The 18,975-nt window shown below is 45.5% G+C and overlaps 2 protein-coding genes across 2 annotated transcripts in view; both read left to right on the forward strand.

Annotated features, from left to right (window-relative positions):
• The window catches only part of LOC122938038 (NFX1-type zinc finger-containing protein 1-like), a 231,841-nt gene that overhangs the window by 199,822 nt on the left and 13,044 nt on the right, over window positions 1-18,975 (forward strand). Inside the window, 1 exon segment of the mRNA XM_044293307.1 lies at window positions 9,289-9,384. Coding sequence (XP_044149242.1) covers window positions 9,289-9,384 — 96 coding nt within the window.
• LOC122938039 lies at window positions 12,056-17,789 on the forward strand. Its single transcript, XM_044293308.1, has 2 exons — window positions 12,056-13,103; window positions 15,563-17,789. Exons 1-2 carry the CDS (start codon window positions 12,833-12,835, stop codon window positions 16,150-16,152), a joined length of 861 nt encoding a protein of 286 aa, XP_044149243.1. The 5' UTR covers window positions 12,056-12,832; the 3' UTR covers window positions 16,153-17,789.

Here is an 18,975-nt window from a genome sequence, read left to right on the forward strand (position 1 = left end):
TGAAGATACTCTGGGGTGAAATAATAAATGGAACCCAGAGAAGTGATCCAATTTGTTAACTACACCCTCAGGGTATTTATTAAGGGGTAAAGTGAGCATTTTGACTCCACAAGTATTTTGCAGAAATGAATGTGCAGCAAACTGCTAATTGCACGTTTTTGAAAGATATGGCATTTTAGCGCCCAATATGTTGCAGGATGAGTTGCCAATATCATTTCTACTATATACAGGTCCTTCTAAAAAAATTAGCATATTGTGATAAAGTTCATTATTTTCTGTAATGTACTGATAAACATTAGACTTTCATATATTTTAGATTCATTACACGCCAACTGAAGTAGTTCAAGCCTTTTATTGTTTTAATATTGATGATTTTGGCATACAGCTCATCAAAACCCAAATTTCCTATCTAAAAAAATTAGCATATTTAATCCGACCAATAAAAGAAAAGTGTTTTTAATACAAAAAAAGTCAACCTTCAAATAATTATGTTCAGTTATGCACTCAATACTTGGTCGGGAATCCTTTTGCAGAAATGACTGCTTCAATGCGGCGTGGCATGGAGGCAATCAGCCTGTGGCACTGCTGAGGTGTTATGGAGGCCCAGGATGCTTCCATAGCGGCCTTAAGCTCATCCAGAGTGTTGGGTCTTGCGTCTCTCAACTTTCTCTTCCCAATATCCCACAGATTCTCTATGGGGTTCAGGTCAGGAGAGTTGGCAGGCCAATTGAGCACAGTAATACCATGGTCAGTAAACCATTTACCAGTGGTTTTGGCACTGTGAGCAGGTGCCAGGTCGTGCTGAAAAAGGAAATCTTCATCTCCATGAAGTTTTTCAGCAGATGGAAGCATGAAGTGCTCCAAAATCTCCTGATAGCTAGCTGCATTGACCCTGCCCTTGATAAAACACAGTGGACCAACACCAGCAGCTGACATGGCACCCCAGACCATCACTGACTGTGGGTACTTGACACTGGACTTCAGGCATTTTGGCATTTCCCTCTCCCCAGTCTTCCTCCAGACTCTGGCACCTTGATTTCCGAATGACATGCAACAGTCCAGTGCTGCTTCTCTGTAGCCCAGGTCAGGCGCTTCTGCCGCTGTTTCTGGTTTAAAAGTGGCTTGACCTGGGGAATGCGGCACCTGTAGCCCATTTCCTGCACACGCCTGTACACGGTGGCTCTGGATGTTTCTACTCCAGACTCAGTCTACTGCTTCCGCAGGTCCCCCAAGGTCTGGAATCGGTCCTTCTCCACAATCTTCCTCAGGGTCCGGTCACCTCTTCTCGTTGTGCAGCGTTTTCTGCCACACTTTTTCCTTCCCACAGACTTCCCACTGAGGTGCCTTGATACAGCACTCTGGGAACAGCCTATTCGTTCAGAAATTTCTTTCTGTGTCTTACCCTCCTGCTTGAGGGTGTCAATGATGGCCTTCTGGACAGCAGTCAGGTCGGCAGTCTTACCCATGATTGCGGTTTTGAGTAATGAACCAGGCTGGGAGTTTTTAAAAGCCTCAGGAATCTTCTGCAGGTGTTTAGAGTTAATTAGTTGATTCAGATGATTAGGTTAATAGCTCGTTTAGAGAACCTTTTCATGATATGCTAATTTTTTTAGATAGGAATTTTGAGTTTTCATGAGCTGTATGCCAAAATCATCAATATTAAAACAATACAAGGCTTGAACTACTTCAGTTGGTGTGCAATGAATCTAAAATATATGAAAGTCTAATGTTTATCAGTACATTACAGAAAATAATGAACTTTATCACAATATGCTAATTTTTTGAGAAGGACCTGTATACTGTACATACAACTTTTTGATGGAGGTGACCAAAAACTAACATAGTAACATAGTACATAAGGCCGAAAAAAGACATTTGTCCATCCAGTTCGGCCTGTCATCCTGCAAGTTGATCCAGAGGAAGGCAAAAAAACCCTGTGAGGTAGAAGCCAATTTTCCTCACTTTAGGGGAATAAAAAATCAGGCAATCAGAATAAATCCCTGGATCAACGATCTCTCTCTAGTAGCTATAGCCTGTAATATTATTACGCTCCAGAAATACATTTAGGCCCCTCTTGAATTCCTTTATTCTGCATTGTTTTTATTTTTAATTTTTTATGTCATTGACCTGATGGGATAGGTTATGTGATATATATATATATATATATATATATATATATATTTTTTTTTTTCAGTTGTACACAATAGAAGCATTTTTAAAGAAGATTTGCTACACAATTAAATCATTTTTTGAAAAAAAAAAAATCATGTTTTTGTGTGTTTCTGTGAGCCATATTTTGTATTTTTCTGGTGATGGGCTTGTGTGAGGGCTTATTTTTGCTACAATTTTAGGGGACTTTTTGATATTATGTTTTTTGGGAGGGGAGGTGACCAAAAATGGTTGTTCTTGCATTATTATTATTTTTACAGCATTCACTTGACGGGCTAGATAATGTGATATTTTTATAGAGCCCGCCAATAGAGATGCAGCGATACCAAATAGGTCTATTTTTTTTTCCCGCTTCTACAATGCATTATAATATATACTGTATCTGAGTTCTGTACAACAGATCTGCAATCTTATATAAGCTGACTGCATCTTAAAACACTATGATACAGTCAGTTCGGTTCAGGGGAGCACGGTCAGCTCGGATGCAGCCATAAGCAGAGGTTTTCAGGTGTAATATACAGTGAGTGCTGACACCCCGGAGCTATGGCCAGGATCACCATAACTTCTAACACAGACTATATAGCCCATTAGACACGACAGCCAATGGTCATGTATAAAAATGAGCAAAGTTTTAAAAAATTACATTCAGCAGCTTCGCCGAAGTTTGACAAGAAATTTGATTTGTAATGAATTAGCAAACGTCTAACAGCTGTTACAAACGGTAATACGCTAGTGAAATATGGCCTTTTTGGGTTTAAAAAAAATACATAAAAATCACTCACCTCATCCACTTGCTCGCACAGACGCAGTCTGCTCCTCTTCTCAAATGGAGTGTCAGAAAAAGCTTGTAACGCCAAATCAGACCACACTGAGACATCCGTCCCTTTCTTAGTCATGTCAGTTAAGGGTTTTCACCACTGTCGAATAGTTCTGAATACATTTTCGGTAATAATTGGTGAACTCCAAAAACTGCATAAGAGCCTTCAGATTTTCGGGTCGATCCCATTCCAATACGGCACAGACTTTCTCCGGATCCATTAGAAAATACGAAGACAACAACAGGTATCCCAAAAATTATACATCGTGTACAGCAAAAACACACTTCTCTAATGTTGCATACAATTGATTATCCCATAGGATCTGCAACACCTGTCTAACGTGATCCTGATGTATCTCCACTTTTGGAGAATAAATCATGTGTGTCATCCAAATACACGACTACAAACCTCCCCACCAAAATGCTGGAAAACCACAGGAGCATTGGTCAACCCAAAAGGCATGACCGGGTTCTCAAAATGACCCTCAGGAGTATTGAAAGCCGTCTTCCATTAACCCCCTTCCTTGATCCTGACCAGATTATATGACCTCCTTAAGTCAAACTTGGAGAACACCTTGGCACCAACAATGTAGTTAAACAAATCAGGAATCAAAGTAAGGGGGTAAAGATCACGGACAGTAATCCGATTGAGTTCACGGAAATCCAGACATGGTCGAAGACCTCAGTTTCTTTTTTTTAACAAAAGAAAACCCTGCTTCCACTGGAAGGTCTTATGTGTCCTTTAGCCAAACTCTCGGTAATATACTCTCTCATGACCAGTTTTTCAGGTCCAGAAAGGTTATACAACCTAGATTTGGGCAACTTCGCTCCGGGAATAAGGTTGATAGGACAATCATATTCCCGATGTGGATGTAAATCCTGGCATCCACTCTCAGAAAATACGTCGGCAAAATCAGATCTAAATTAAGGCAATGCCTTCGTAGTTAAAACAGAAAAAGATGTATTAAAACAATTGTCAATGCAATAATCACCCCAATCCAGAATCTGTCTAGCTTGCCAATTGATGGTTAGATTGTGCTTACTCAACCACGGCGAACCCCAAAACCACCGGAGCAGGGAGACCCTCCAACACAAAAGACAAATGCACATTTTCTGACTCTCTTCTCACCCCTCCAAGAGTCAGATGGGAATTAAACATCCTTTTTTTTTTACGCTGACTATATGGACATACTCAGATACAATGTCCCTCCTGTCCGCAGAAAAAACACACTCCCTTCTTACAACCGGTATGCTTAAAAGCGAAACCAGGAGGAGCTCCCCCTAACTGCTTGGGTTGGTCCCCAGACCTAAACTCAGGAGTATCTTCAAACAAAGTGTCAGAAGAGGACAATACATCATGTTATAGTACATCCTGAGAGTGATGGCCACTAGATCTTTCTCTAAGGCGACTATCAATGCATACAGAAAGAGACATAGCAGCCTCCAGAGACACAGGAGTTTCATGAAAGGCCAAAGCGTCCGTCAGCCTCCCTGATAAACCCTGACAAAACTGGCTACGGAGAGCCGGATCGTTCCTCTCAGTATCCGTGGCCAACCTCCTAAACTCAGAGCAATAAATCTCAGCAGAACGATCTCCCTGACAAAGGCAATGCATCTTGGTTTCAGCCAGGGATGTCTGATCCGGATCGTCATAGATAAGACCCAAGCTTCAAAAAATGAATCCACCCACCAAGAGACTGCGATCCGTTCGGCAGAGAAAAAGCCCATGACTGCACATCCCCATTAAGCAATGAAATAACCACACCGACTCGCTGTTTCTCATCCCCAGATGAGTATGGTTGTAGTCTGAAATACAGTTTGCACACCTCCCTAAACAAAATGAAAGGAAAGTATCACATCCCCCCAGAGAATCTGTCCGGGGGGGGGGCAACTATAGCCTGTGGTCTCTGAATCTGTCGTGCGGAGATCCGCTACTTCCAAAGACAGCCCTTGCAACTGTTCTGCCAGTGCAGCAAATAGATCCATGGCTGCACTCGAACAAACAAAAAAAATTACGGTTTGGGCGGTTTATAATGTCACTCTGTATCGTGGGAGGGAAACCCCCACACCGAACATAGGAGGAAATGGGAAAAGGAAATAAGGCCTGAAAACTAGGGAAGGAAGATGGACACTTCCTAGTGAAAATCCTAATCAAAGCCCTGACTGACTACCAGTATGAACAGACCCCAGAGGTAGGTGAGTTCATACACAGGAAGTACCTAAAGTCCTATCTAACCCTAAAGGACCCTGGTACTAATGACAGGAATGAGACATCCTGTTTCTCCAAAAGGAAGGATGAACGGGAGTCTCCTTAAGGCCTAATACAAAGCAACAAAGAACTGCAACACACAGAAAAGCCAAAATACAATGTCCAAGAAGCTATGGCAGCACCATGAACTCTGGTCCAACTGAAGCTATAAACCGCACAGCATTGTAGGAGAGACAACCATAAATAGGGAAAGTTAAATGACCACAATAGCAACACCTGGAGGTTAAGGGTGTGGCCAGTACCAGAAACAACACATACGAACATGTTAAACCAAACCACGTGTTGCCAGTCTCAAAGATCTCCTGCCACTCACTGTCATGGGGACGTCTGTATGTCTCGGTACGTCCGTGACAGTGTCATCAGCAGGCTGCAACAGAGATACAGGGAGACTGGAAGAGTCACAGAATGGCATAGAAGTGGACGTCCTTTGGCCACATCCCACACTGATGACCGCTTCATTGTGAACAATGCCCTGCGGAACCGAATGATGAATGTCACACAGCTCCATACACATTTAAAGGAGGTCAGAGGCACCCAAGTGTCACATGAGACCATTCAAAACCATTTACATCAGCGTGGTCTGCATGCTAGATGGCTTGCAAGGGTACCTGACCACAGGTGTCATCATCTTGCATGCACCAGGGAGCATTTATGCTGGACGAGGGACCAGTGGGCCTCATTGCTGTTCACTGATAAAAGTTGATTCACGCTGAGCAGAATTGATGGCCACCAATGATGTTGGAGATGTCAAGGAGATCGCTTTTCATCAGCCACTCTTGTCACCAGATGAGCCTTTGGTGGTGGTGGTGGTGGTGGTGGTGTTACAGTGTGGGCAGGTGTGCCTAGTCAATACAGAACTGCCCTAAGGTACAGTGACAAGCCCATACTACTTGAATAACATCATGAATCCAGTCATTGTGCCACTGCATGAACAACACCTAATTTCATCTTCATGAACGACAATGCACCAGCTCATCAAGGTTGCATCATTAGAAAACGGCTGCTGGAGACTGGGGTACCTCAAATGGAGTGGCCTGCACTTTCTCGAGACCTGACTCACACTGGAAAAACTATGGGATTAGCTGAGTTGCCATGTAGAGGCTCGTAACTCTGTACCCCAGAACCTCAATGATCTGAGGGCCACCCTTTAAGAAGAGTGGAATGCATAAGCAGACAATAAGTTGATTTGTAAACAGCATGAGACATTGTTGTCAAGCTGTAATTGATGCTTAAGGCCACATGACAAGTTATTGAGACATTTTTTGTGGGGGTATACCCACCACTGTTGTTGGCTTTTGTTTCAATAAATTGTTTGAGATGAGGAAATCACCATTGCATGCTTCTACTTAAATGCCCTACTTTCATGATATACTTTAACTGTAGCATGAACTTTTTACGTTTTCCATAAATTTCACCCGAGTGTCAATGCCAAATATCCCTAACTTTTTGTGAGTAGTGTGTGTGTGTGTGTGTGTATATTGTATATAGAGTTGCAAGGAAAAGTATGTGAACCATTTGGAATGATATGGATTTCTGCACAAATTGGTCATAAAATGTGATCTGTTCTTCATCTAAGTCACAACGATAGACAATCACAGTCTGCTTGAACTAATAACACACAAAGAATTAAATGTTACCATGTATTTTTTTTTAACACACCATGTAAACATTCACAGTGCAGGTGGAAAAAGTATGTGAACCCTTGGATTTAATAACTGGTTGAACCTCCTTTAGCAGCAATAACTTCAACCAAACGTTTCCTGTAGTTGCAGATCAGACGTGCACAACGGTCAGGAGTAATTCTTGACTATTCCTCTTTACAGAACTGTTTCGGTTCAGCAATATTCTTGTGATGTCAGGTGTGAATCGGTATCTTGAGGTCATGCCACAGCATCTCAATCGGGTTGAGATCAGGACTCTGACTTGGCCACTCCAGAAGGCGTATTTTCTTCTGTTTAAGCCATTCTGTTGTTGATGTACTTCTATGCTTTGGGTCGTTGTCCTATTGCAACACCCATCTTCTGTTGAGCTTCAGCTGGTGGACAGATGGCCTTAAGTTCTCCAGCTAAATGTCTTGATAAACTTTGGAATTCATTTTTCATTCGATGATAGCAATCCGTCCAGGCCCTGATGCAGCAAAGCAGCCCAAACTATGATGCCCCCACAACCATATTTCACAGTTGGGATGAGGTTTTGATGTTGGTGTGCTGTGCCTCTTTTTTTCCACACATAGTGTTGTGTGTTTCTTCCAAACAACGCAACTTTGGTTTCATCTTTCCACAGAATATTTTGCCAGTACTGATGTGGAACATCCAGGTGCTCTTGTGCAAACTGTAAACGTGCAGCAATGTTTTTTTGAACAGCAGTGCCTTCCTCTGTGGTATCCTCCCATGAAATGCATTCTTGTTTAGTGTTTTACGTATCGTAGATTCGCTAACAGGGATGTTAGCATATGCCAAAGACTTTTGTAAGTCTTTAGCTGACACTCTATGATTCTTTTTCACCTCATTGAACAGTCTGCGCTGTGCTCTTGCAGTCATCTTTACAGGACGGCCACTCCTAGAGAGAGTAGCAGCAGTGCTGAACTTTATTTATAGACAATTTGTCTTACCGTGGACTGATGAACAGCAAGGCTTTTGGAGTTACTTTTATAACCCTTTCCAGCTTTATGCAAGTCAACAATTCTAAATTGTAGGTCTTCTGAGAGCTCTTTTGTGCAAGGCATCATTCACATCAGGCAATGCTTCTTGTGAAAAGAAAAACCCAGAACTGGTGTGTGTTTTTTATAGGGCAGGGTAGCTGTAACCAACACCTCCAATCTCATCTCATTGATTGGACTCCAGTTTGCTGACACCTCACTCTAATTAGCTCTTGGAGATGTCATTAGTCTAGGGGTTCACATACTTTTTCCACCTGCACTGTGAATGTTTACATGGTGTGTTCAATAAAAACATGTAGGGTTTTGTATTAGGGAAAAATAGCACAATGCCCATACTGAGGGACAGGATCGGTATGGGGTCGCCCCTGTCGGGGCGGGTGCTCCATGTGTGTTAGGCAGCTGCTCAAGTAGCCCCCCACCTATATGTAGGTAGGAAAGACATACCAGGGCTGTATAGGAGTGCCATATTGCCTATAGACATCAGCACCTTGATCACACAGGTTTCGGTGGTCCACCCACTACCTGAACCGTCCTCCACAGGCTGTGGAATTCATCAAACGGGGTAAGATCCACCCTTTATTTTGTTTATGCTACAGCGGAGGTGTTTGTCCTTAATGTTTCTCACCAAGTGGCATTTATTTTAAATGATCTAGTAAATGTTATGTTTTAAAAATTCCTATTCACAATACAATTCAGTCAATAAAAACATGATAACATTTAATTATTTGTGTGTTATTAGTTCAAGCAGACTGTGATTGTCTATTGTTGTGACTTAGATGAAGATCAGATCACATTTTATGACCAATTTGTGCAGAAATACATATCATTCCAAAGGGTTCACATACTTTTTCTTGCAACTGTATACACATTCAGATTAAATCATCTTGGAGTGAGCCAACAAACATCATTAGTATTCTTCAACAATTACTTATTTAAAAACCTTCATATACAGTAGTTAGGGCCCTAATTTCTAAAGTAAGTTTACATTCACTTAACAGTGTCAGTTTTTAACAGACTTTTTTTTAATTAATGCCTTTCTGAGAAACTGAGTTAAAAAGGGTTGCCTTCAATTGTATGGGGGCTGTTGATTAGTGAAAACGGATAAAATAGAACATGTTCTATTTTTTTACGTCCGTTATCCACTGGTTATCCAAAAAACTGCAGTGTGAATGACTCCATAGACTACCATTGTTCTTAAAATTGATGTGTCACGGCCGTGAAAAAATGTAACTTAAATTAATTTCTGCATCTTTAAAAACATTTAAAGTTAGCAATCCAAAGTCGGGTGGTTGCTATCTCAGAATATTTAGATTTTTATAATTTTTATAGTAGTTATAATCTATGATTTTCTTAACGTGCTTTTTTTTTTTACAGCATCGAATGAGGCCAGAAATAGCAAAACTACTGACACCGCATATTTATGACAAACTGGAGAATCATGAATCTGTATATAAATATGACAATGTAAAGGTAAAGTTTTTCATTTGCTTTTTTAGTAATGATAAGCAGAATATATCAGGAAATAACGTGCTTATTAAAATAATACCTTTTATTAGTTATATTCAGGGGTAACGTAGCAAAAAATGCCCTAGTGATATATCTAAAGAGAGATACTTTTAGAAAGTTCCACCATAGAAAAAATAAAATAAAATAATAAACTAACAGGGAGAAGTAGATGTCGATATAGGTTACCAATGCGGCTGGGTGGGTGAGGGTGGGGGACGTAAAGGGAAAACTTTCCCTATTAGTCCCTGGAGAAAAAATCGTATGCCCAGGGATACCACCTGATGGTGGAAGTACCCTGTCCCCGTACCTATGTCTGAACTTAACGCTGTTAAAGTCCTACATCAATGTAAAAATACTGTATACAGGCAGTATCCTATGGGGTGTAGATAATGGCCCATAAAAAGGAAATAAGATACCTGGATATAAAACTAAAGATCCCAACGCGTTTCACCTGCAGCTGGCGGTTCATCAGGGGGTGATTAAGAATAATCGTAGGGAACACAAATTATACTGTAGTAGATATCATGGATACTTAGCTCCTATTGCTGGCTTGTGGAGATCAGATACAATATAGGGTCACTATACCAGTAGATACAAAACTGGCAAGGGGACCCACAGCACACCTTGCATGGATGTACAGGGAGCCCCCCACCTAGCCGCATTGGTAACCTATATCGACATCTACTTCTCCCTGTTAGTTTATTATTTTATTTTATTTCTTCTATGGTGGGAGTTTCTAAAAGTATCTCTTTAGATACAGGTTATCACTAGGGCATTTTTTGCTCCTTTACCCCTGAATATAACTAATAAAGGTATTATTTTAATAAGCACCTTATTTCCTGATATATTTAAACTAATTAATAACGTGTCTGCTATCCATAACATCTGTACAATAGTTCTCTTTAATGATAAGCAGAACATGGTTTATAAAATGCTGCATAAGGCTACTTTTACAATCGAGTTTTGTGCGGATCCGTCATGGACAGATCCGTTCAGATAATACAACCATCTGCATCCGTTCTGAGCGGATCCATTTCTATTATCTTTAACATAGCCAAGACGGATCAGTCTTAAACACCATTGAAAGTCAATGGAGGACGGATCAGTTTTCTATTGTGCCAGATTGTGTCAGAGAAAACGGATCCGTCCCCTTTGACTTACATTGTGTGTCAGGACGGATCCGTTTGGCTCAGTTTCATGAGACGGACACCAAAACGTTGCAAGCAGCATTTTGGTGTCCGTCTCCAAAGAGGAATAGAGACTATACTGATGCAAACTGATATATTCTGGGCGGATCCTTTTCCATTCAGAATGCATTAGAATGCAAACTGATCTGTTTTGGACCGTTTGTGAGGGCCCTGAATGAATCTCACAAACGGAAAGCCAAAACGCGAGTGTGAAAGTAGACTAATCCTGTGCTCACTAGCTCGGGGGCAGATGCAGATATGAAATCTAGAAGGTGAAGGCAGGAGGTTTGGTCATGCCCTCTCAAGTTCCTTACAAGAACCTGTAACCTCTCATGACATGTCTGTTTCAGTAACAATAGCAATGTGCCATTCCTCCATTACTCCTCATAGAACTTTATGTATGAATTACCAACAGTCTGAAAGAAAGTCCAGCTGGGTATTACCAGTTTGGGCTGTTTCTCTGCACATCCTGACATTGTTCAATCAGTGCTGCCAGTGGCAAACTGTGCAGGGACACACACTCAACTGGTAATACCCAGCTAAACTTTGCAGACTGTTGGCAATTCACTCATAAACTTCTAGAGGTGATAATAGAGGAATGGCACAACAGAGTCCTAAACTAGATTCTCCAGAATTGTTATAACATGGAGAATGTAGTTACTAATACAGACGTGTCGGGACAGGCGATATATGTAAGTCACGCTGTCAACACAAGAAGGACATGGAATACTTAACACCTAATAACAGTCAGTGACAGGTGTATGCTACCGCCATACAAAGATCAATATAACCAACAATACTTTCACACATATAATGGTCTATTACTAGTTCTACAAAGAATATACAAGGTAATGCACTGTAGTCACAGGCAGACAAAATAATTAAGTGGATACTTTTGGCATTTAAATTTTTTTTTTTTATCACATATGCAGCAATTGTATAACTGTAAAATGGTTGGTTTTCTTTATCTTTTTTTTATTATTTCCATGGAAACTACTGGAGGTGTTGTGTCTTTGACTCCCTCTCTCTTTGCACTGTTACAAAGCCTTATCTCCTGTGCATGAGCGGCGCAATCAGTGCTATTAGAAAGCGTAGAAGTTGCATGCGCAGCGAGCCCCGGAAGAGTCGGTGCAGAGGATGGGAGTGATAGTGGCCCTGCTGAGATGTTGTTGTGTTGTGTCATGGTGTACTTCCTCAGGCCATCCTCCCTAGACTTTGGTGCAGGAAATACGTGATGTGAAGAAACCAGGCACAGATTATGGAACATCTTTCTTTACTGAGTGCAACAACAAATAGCAGCAATGTGGCAGAAAATAATAGCAACGGAGCGAGGCGCAGACATAGTGGAGTGCGTCTTGACTTGGGGGGAAGACCGCAGGCTAGGAAAGGGTTACTGGTAGGAAGTGTGTTGGGGGTGAGGTTTAGGTGAATGGGGAGGAGTAGCAAGTTCGCGGGCAGTATATAGGTTTGTGGGTGGAGTTTGTGAGGCAGTTGCCAGTGTAAGCTAGAGTGTTTAGGGCCAAGATGTCGTCGCTGGAGGAGTTATTGGAAGCGGTCCGGGCTGCGGTTCAGATGCATGGAGCTGAGCGCTTGCAGCAGACCATCCAGGCTGCTTTGATCCCCCCTTCTACGGCGGCCTTGCCGGCGCGTCCGCACAGGTCCAGGAGGTCGGTTCCCCCAGAGCGCCTGAGTCCGGAGCCTACGCCTCGGGTACGTCGTCACCTTAGAAGCCCCCCTATGGCCCCTCCGATGCAGTCTGCGGTGCCGGTGCCCGGTCTGGCGCCCAGACGCAGCGGGAGGAGTGTGTCGGCGCGAAGCAGGTCAGCGGCTGAGGGGCGGGATGCTTCCGGCCCTGTCTCCCATGCGGCGAGAGGAAGGGAGCGCGGACAGGCGGGTGTCTCCTCACAGGTGCGGCGTGGTGAGGAGCGATCCCTGGCGGCCTTACCGTCTGAGAGGAGGAGCAGCACGGTCGGGCGGTCCGGCAGCCTGGGCCTTTCGTCGGTCGGGGAGGAGAGGTCTTCTGCGCCGCGGCCGGCGGCTTCCGGTCAGCGGCATTCAAGCACTGGGATAAGGGAGCAGGGAGGAACTGATAGGAGCGTGTGTGCGTCGCGCCCCCTGGCGTTGGGGCGGCGACATTGCGCATTGCAGGGACTGTGGCTGTGGATCCGTCTCCTGGCATCTTGTCGCTTGATGCAGCTCACGGCCCTCCGGCTGTGGGGCCCGAAATGGTGATGGGTGGCAGAGGAGACAATATGCGGCCTGTTGATGAGGCCTGTGCTGCAGTCAATTTAGCGGAGGACGGTCAACTGCAGTTGCAGGGTGACGGAGGGATGTCGCCATTGAAAGAAGGAGAAGTCGGCCCAAGCGAAGAATTGGCGGCAGGCGCTTTGGACTTTCCTCTGGAGGACGACGCCGTGCCGTGCGGGATGGACGCACTACTGAGGACACCTGGGAGGAGTTCTGCGGCTGCCGGTGAAGCGATCCGGGGACGGCCAGGTGAGAGATTGACGGGTCAGAACATTGTTGGGGGGGTGGGGTTGCTGCTTCTCATACTGCGGGGGGTTCTGATGTGTTGTCAGGCATGTTATCATTGTTGTCACGGCTGGGTACGGGATCTGCTGTGTCCCCGGTGCCGGTTTGGGCTCCGGCGCAGGCGGGGTCATTGGAACAGGGGCCGGTGCGGGGTTTCATGGGGGCGGTTGCAGACGGTGTGGCGGCTGGTACCCAGGGATCTGGGGCGGTTGCGGGCGTTAGGGGAGACATGGGTGATGGCGTGCGGTTGGCGGATGCAGCGAAAGGGGAGATTTATGTGTGTTTTGAGGGGCCGCTGGGGGCTAACTTGAAGCAGGAGGTGAAGGATAAGATATGGAAGGATGAATACGTGGAAATTTTTTCGTTGCTTCCGTTAGAGAAATTTAATTTAGATAGGGGTAAGCCGGACGAGAGTAAAAAGGAGGAGGAAGAGAGGAGGCGGTACAGGCTTATCCCGCGTACCTTTCAAAATTGGCTTCAAGCCTTTGCAATTCTGGCTAGCGTTGTTGGGGAAAAGGCGCCTGAGCACTGCTCCGCGCTCTTTTGCTATATGGATGCTATTGGTGAGGCGCATCGGACGTATGGGGGTGTTGCGTGGCTGCGGTATGACGAGCAGTTCCGGCAGCGGAAGGCGGTCAGGCCTAGCATTCGTTGGGACCATAAGGACATTGGTCTGTGGATGCGGTTGATGGCGGCACCTAGGATGGGCCCTCAGCCCTTTCGTGGAACGGCCGGGGGCACCTCGGCCTCGGAGTCGCATGGGGGCAATAGGAGGGGATGTTGCTGGCAGTACAACGAAGGGCATTGCAGGTTCTTGTCTGATTGCCGGTACAAGCACGAGTGCTCCGGTTGCGGCGGCTCCCATAGCTTGTCGCGGTGTTTCAAGCGCGGCAAGGGTAAGGGACCCGAGGTTGTGCAGAAGAGGGGTGACGCCGGTGAGGGTGGAAGAGATGGAGCCCTATTTAAAGAAGTATCCAGATAGGGCGGTAGCGCAGCTGTTGGCAGGGTTTACGAAGGGTTTTGTTATTCCGTGCGGATTGGTTGGGCCACAACGGGCACTCCGGAATTTGTCATCTGCGCTGCGCCATCCGGCAGTTGTGAGAGATAAGATTGAAGGGGAGGTCTCTGCCGGAAGGGTTGTGGGTCCTTTTTCTGTGTGTCCGTTGCCGGATTTGTGGGTTTCTCCTTTGGGCTTAGTCCCTAAGAAGGAGCCTAATAAGTTTCGGCTTATCCATCACTTGTCCTATCCGTTAGGGGGGTCGGTGAATGATGGTATAGCGGACGAGTTGTGTTCTGTTTCGTACACGTCTTTTGATGAGGCGGTACGGTGGGTCCAGCGTTTTGGGCAAGGCGCCCTGCTTGCGAAAACGGACATTGAGGCCGCTTTTCGTTTGTTACCTATTCATCCCGATAGCGTGCATTTGCTTGGTTTTAAGTGGGATGGCAGTTATTACGTTGATTGTTGTTTGCCGATGGGTTGTGCGATTTCGTGTTCACTGTTTGAATCGTTCAGTTCTTTTCTGGAATGGGTGGTGAAGCAGGAGGCGGGATGGAGTTCGGTTTTGCACTACCTGGATGATTTTTAGTTTTTGGGTCCGGCTGGGTCCAGAGTGTGTGCTGTGTTGTTGCATATGATGGAAAGAGTGGCGGCGTGCTTCAGTATCCCGCTGGCGGCGGATAAGACGGAAGGACCTTCCACGGTTATAAAGTTTTTGGGTATCGAGATTGACAGTGTGGTTATGGAATGTCGTTTGCCTGATAACAAGGTGTCGGATCTGTTGGATGAGGTTGTGTTTTTGCGGAAGGCGAAGAAGGTTCAGCTTAAGCGGGTTCAATCGGTTTTGGGTAAATTGAACTTCGCGTGTCGCATCTTGCCGATGGGGCGGGTTTTTTGTCGTCGTTTGGCACTTGCGACTGCGGGGGTTACTGCCCCTTTTTATTACTTGCGTTTACCAGCAGCAGTGAAGGATGATTTGGCGGTGTGGGAGACGTTTCTGTCGGAGTACAATGGGCGGTCTATGTGGATGGAGGCAGAGATTAGTAATGTGGATTTGGAATTATTCTCTGATGCATCAGGTTCGTGTGGATATGGTGTTTTTTGTAGGGGACAATGGAGTGCAGGGGCGTGGCCGGTTGAATGGAAGCAGGCGGGTTTTCTTACTAACTTGGCGTTGTTGGAGCTTTTTCCTATTGTTTTGGCTACTGAGTTGTGGGGGGACTGGCTTAGGAATCGGCGTGTTAGTTTCTACTGTGACAATATGGGTGTGGTGCAGGCGATCAATAGCCAAACGGCGAACTCGCCTCCGGTGTTGAATTTACTGAGGCATCTTGTATTGCGGGGTTTGCAGTTGAATGCATGTTTTGTTGCGGTTCATGTTCCTGGAGTGGATAATTCACTCGCCGATTCCCTTTCTCATTTTCAGTGGGATCGTTTCCGCAGTATCGCGCCGGGTGCCGAGTTACAGGGGTTGCCTTGGCCCCAGTGGCTCTGGAGCGTGGCCTTGGGGTGTCGGCAGGCTTCATTAGGCAGTCTCTTAGTAGAGGTACGTGGTCGGCTTATTCATCAGTGTGGGCGTTGTGGGAGGAGTTGATCGAGCAGGTAGGTGGTAGTAGTTCATTGGAGGATTTTCGGACGTTATTGGTTTTTTGGGTGGGTCAGTCTTATGCTGCGGGTTTGTCATTCTCGGTTGCATCTAAGAGGGTGGCGGCTGTTGCCTTCTGGTTGCGCTTGCGGGGAATGGCTGACGTGTCTAAATGTTTTATGGTGCGGCAAGCTTTAAAGGGTTACCGTCGTGGCGCGTTGCGGAAGGATAGTCGTAGGCCGGTTTCGTTTGGTGTGTTCCAGATGCTATGGACGGTGGCTGAGTCCGTTTTTGTGTGTCGGCGTATGAAGTGTGTTTGTTTAGGGCGGCTTTTGCGTTGGCCTTTTTCGGGGCTTTTCGTATATCGGAATTGGTTGCAGCTAGTCGCATGGGTGGTGGTGGTTTGTTGTGGGAGGATGTTTGGATTGTAGACGGTGCCTTGAGATGTATGCTCCGCAAGTCTAAGACTGATCAGGACGGTAAGGGTGTGGTTTTCTGGCTTAGGCCGTTATTGGGGTCAGTTTTTTGTCCCGTGCGTTGTGTGAAGGAGTTTTTGGAGCTGCGTCCTGGCGGTTCGGGTGCGTTGCTGGTTCATAGGGATGGTTCACGGTTGTCGCGTTTCCAATTTGTGGCTGTCTTCAGAAAATGTTTGTCTGCCGCGGGTCTTCCTGCTAAGGATTTTGCGTCTCACTCATTCAGGATTGGTGCCGCGACTGAGGCTTCTAGGTGGGGCCTGGGGGAGGAGGTTATAAAGCGTATCGGGCGCTGGGAGTCCGATTGTTTTCGGTCATATGTCAGGCCTCATCTGTTATAGTGTTGCAGGGGGGAGTTAGTCCGTGTCTGTTCTTTATTGATTTGGAGTTTGCAGTGCTATTTTGACTCTGTTTGTTTTTTGCAGGTGCGGTGCCTTGCTTGGCATGGATTTTCGGGCATTCGTATGTCTACTGGGGGGCCTTGCGAGCTGATGTGAGGCGGAACGGTCGTCAATTGGGTTTTCCGATGGAGGATTTGCTGGTCAGGTGGATTGGTTTGAGGGGGCTTCTCTGGGGGTGTGTTTTGCCCGAGATCCATACCAACGTACTGTTAGATCGCCCGCCTGATATCTTGGTTCTTCATGCAGGCGGTAATGATTTGGGGGTTCGGCGGTCCCGTGATGTGATACGGGATATTAAGTTGGACGTTTTGCGTTTGATGTCGGATTTTCCGGATTTGCTGGTGGTGTGGTCAGAGGTGGTTGCGAGGAGCAGTTGGCGGTTTGCCAGGTTGGTGGAGCGGCTCAATAAAGCGCGGGCCAAGTTGAACAAGGAGGTGGGTCGTTTTGTGCGCAGACAGGGTGGTATAGTGGTTCGACATCGGGAATTGGAGGCTGCATCGCCTCAATTCCTGAGATCCGATGGTGTGCATCTTAATGATGTGGGAATTGATATGTGGGCGTTGGGTATTCAGGAGGGTCTGGAAACAGCCCTGAGGGTGTGGCGGGACTGCCCACAGGTGAGTCACCGGTGGTCGTCTGGTGGCTGATTGATATGGGATCCTGGGGGAGCAATACAATGGTTTAAGAGATGCAGGACATGTTGGAGCCTGTATCTCATGTGGTTGGTGATTGCCGAGGATGGGGCTCCTGTTTGGGCTAAAAGGCCTACAGGAGGAGATACATGGATACTTCAAGGATTTGGTGCCCTTGGGTCGGTGAGTGCGGCCAAGGGTAACCTTGAAGTATAAGGAGAGATGTTTAAGGAAGATACCGCTTGTTTGGGTTGCCCTCCAGGATCCTTGTTACGGTACAGTGGCGCATAAGGTTGAGGGATGTGTTAAAATGTTTGTTAGTATTATGGTTATTATTATTATTATTATTGTGTGTGTATAATAAAGTTGGCCGTAATGGTCATTTTACCAAAGCAAGAAGGTTTCTGTGTGGTTATTGGAAGGGATGGGGTTTGGTAAGGCTAGCCGGAGGAAAATTCTTCCATCCTAGTAAGTCATAATAGCAACGGAGCAAGGCGCAGACATAGTGGAGTGCTTCTTGACTTGGGGGGAAGACCGCAGGCTAGGAAAGGGTTACTGGTAGGAAGTGTGTTGGGGGTGAGGTTTAGGTGAATGGGGAGGAGTAGCAAGTTCGCGGGCAGTATATAGGTTTGTGGGTGGAGTTTGTGAGGCAGTTGCCAGTGTAAGCTAGAGTGTTTCCCGCCCTCCCGCCCTTGTTTGGGTAGAGGGGGGTATAAGTGACGAAGGTGGAATGGTGGCTGATTGATATGGGATCCTGGGGGAGCAATACAATGGTTTAAGAGATGCAGGACATGTTGGAGCCTGTATCTCATGTGGATGGTGATTGCCGAGGATGGGGCTCCTGTTTGGGCTAAAAGGCCTACAGGAGGAGATACATGGATACTTCAAGGATTTGGTGCCCTTGGGTCGGTGAGTGCGGCAAAGGGTTACCTTGAAGTATAAGGAGAGATGTTTAAGGAAGATACTGCTTGTTTGGGTTGCCCTCCAGGATCCTTGTTACGGTACAGTGGCACATAAGGTTGAGGGATGTGTTAAAATGCTTGTTAGTATTATGGTTATTATTATTATTATTGTGTGTGTATAATAAAGTTGGCCGTAATGGTCATTTTACCAAAGCAAGAAGGTTTCTGTGTGGTTATTGGAAGGGATGGGGTTTGGTAAGGCTAGCCGGAGGAAAATTCTTCCATCCTAGTAAGTCATGACACTCAGAGGTTTGCTAGTTGACAATGTCTCTCTCCTAATACAGCTGTACTCTGGCATCTGTGGCTGTAGGTGTCTACATTATCATGCAGGCTTCTAGCTATGCCTGTTCTGAACTGCTGTGGTGGTGTCTTAACCCCTTCAGGACCCTGCCATTTTTCACCTTAAGGACCAGGTAATTTTTAGCAAATCTGGCCAGTGTCACTTTAGGTGGTGATAACTTTAAAAAGTTTTTACTTATCCAAGTAAAACAAAAAAAAGAGAAAAACAAATGTTTTCAGCAAAAAACAGGAGTGTTTGTTGCAAAGAACCTTCCTGAAAGAGCACTGAAGAGGGTCTAAGGACCAACAAGCAGGGCGCCTGCAGGGGGAAAGAATGGTTGGAAGTTTCTAGATAAGGATATGTTCGGGGATAGGCTGCCAATGATGGTTATGAGTAGACCAAACTACTACAAGAGTGAATAGGAGGGTAAAGAAAGTGAAAAAGCCATCAAAAACGGCGCCAGAGTTCCTTACAAATTAATAGGTGCTGGAAATTTAATCCAATCT

The sequence above is a fragment of the Bufo gargarizans genome, chromosome 5, assembly GCF_014858855.1.
Source record: "Bufo gargarizans isolate SCDJY-AF-19 chromosome 5, ASM1485885v1, whole genome shotgun sequence".
NCBI lineage: Eukaryota > Metazoa > Chordata > Amphibia > Anura > Bufonidae > Bufo > Bufo gargarizans.

Bases quoted from the DNA above. Each gene is read 5' to 3' on its own strand.
- LOC122938039 (XM_044293308.1), top strand. From the start codon at position 12,833: ATGGTGATGGGTGGCAGAGGAGACAATATGCGGCCTGTTGATGAGGCC. The intron at 13,104-15,562 runs GTGAGAGATTGA...TCTCATTTTCAG, and splicing joins AGCGATCCGGGGACGGCCAG to TGGGATCGTTTCCGCAGTAT.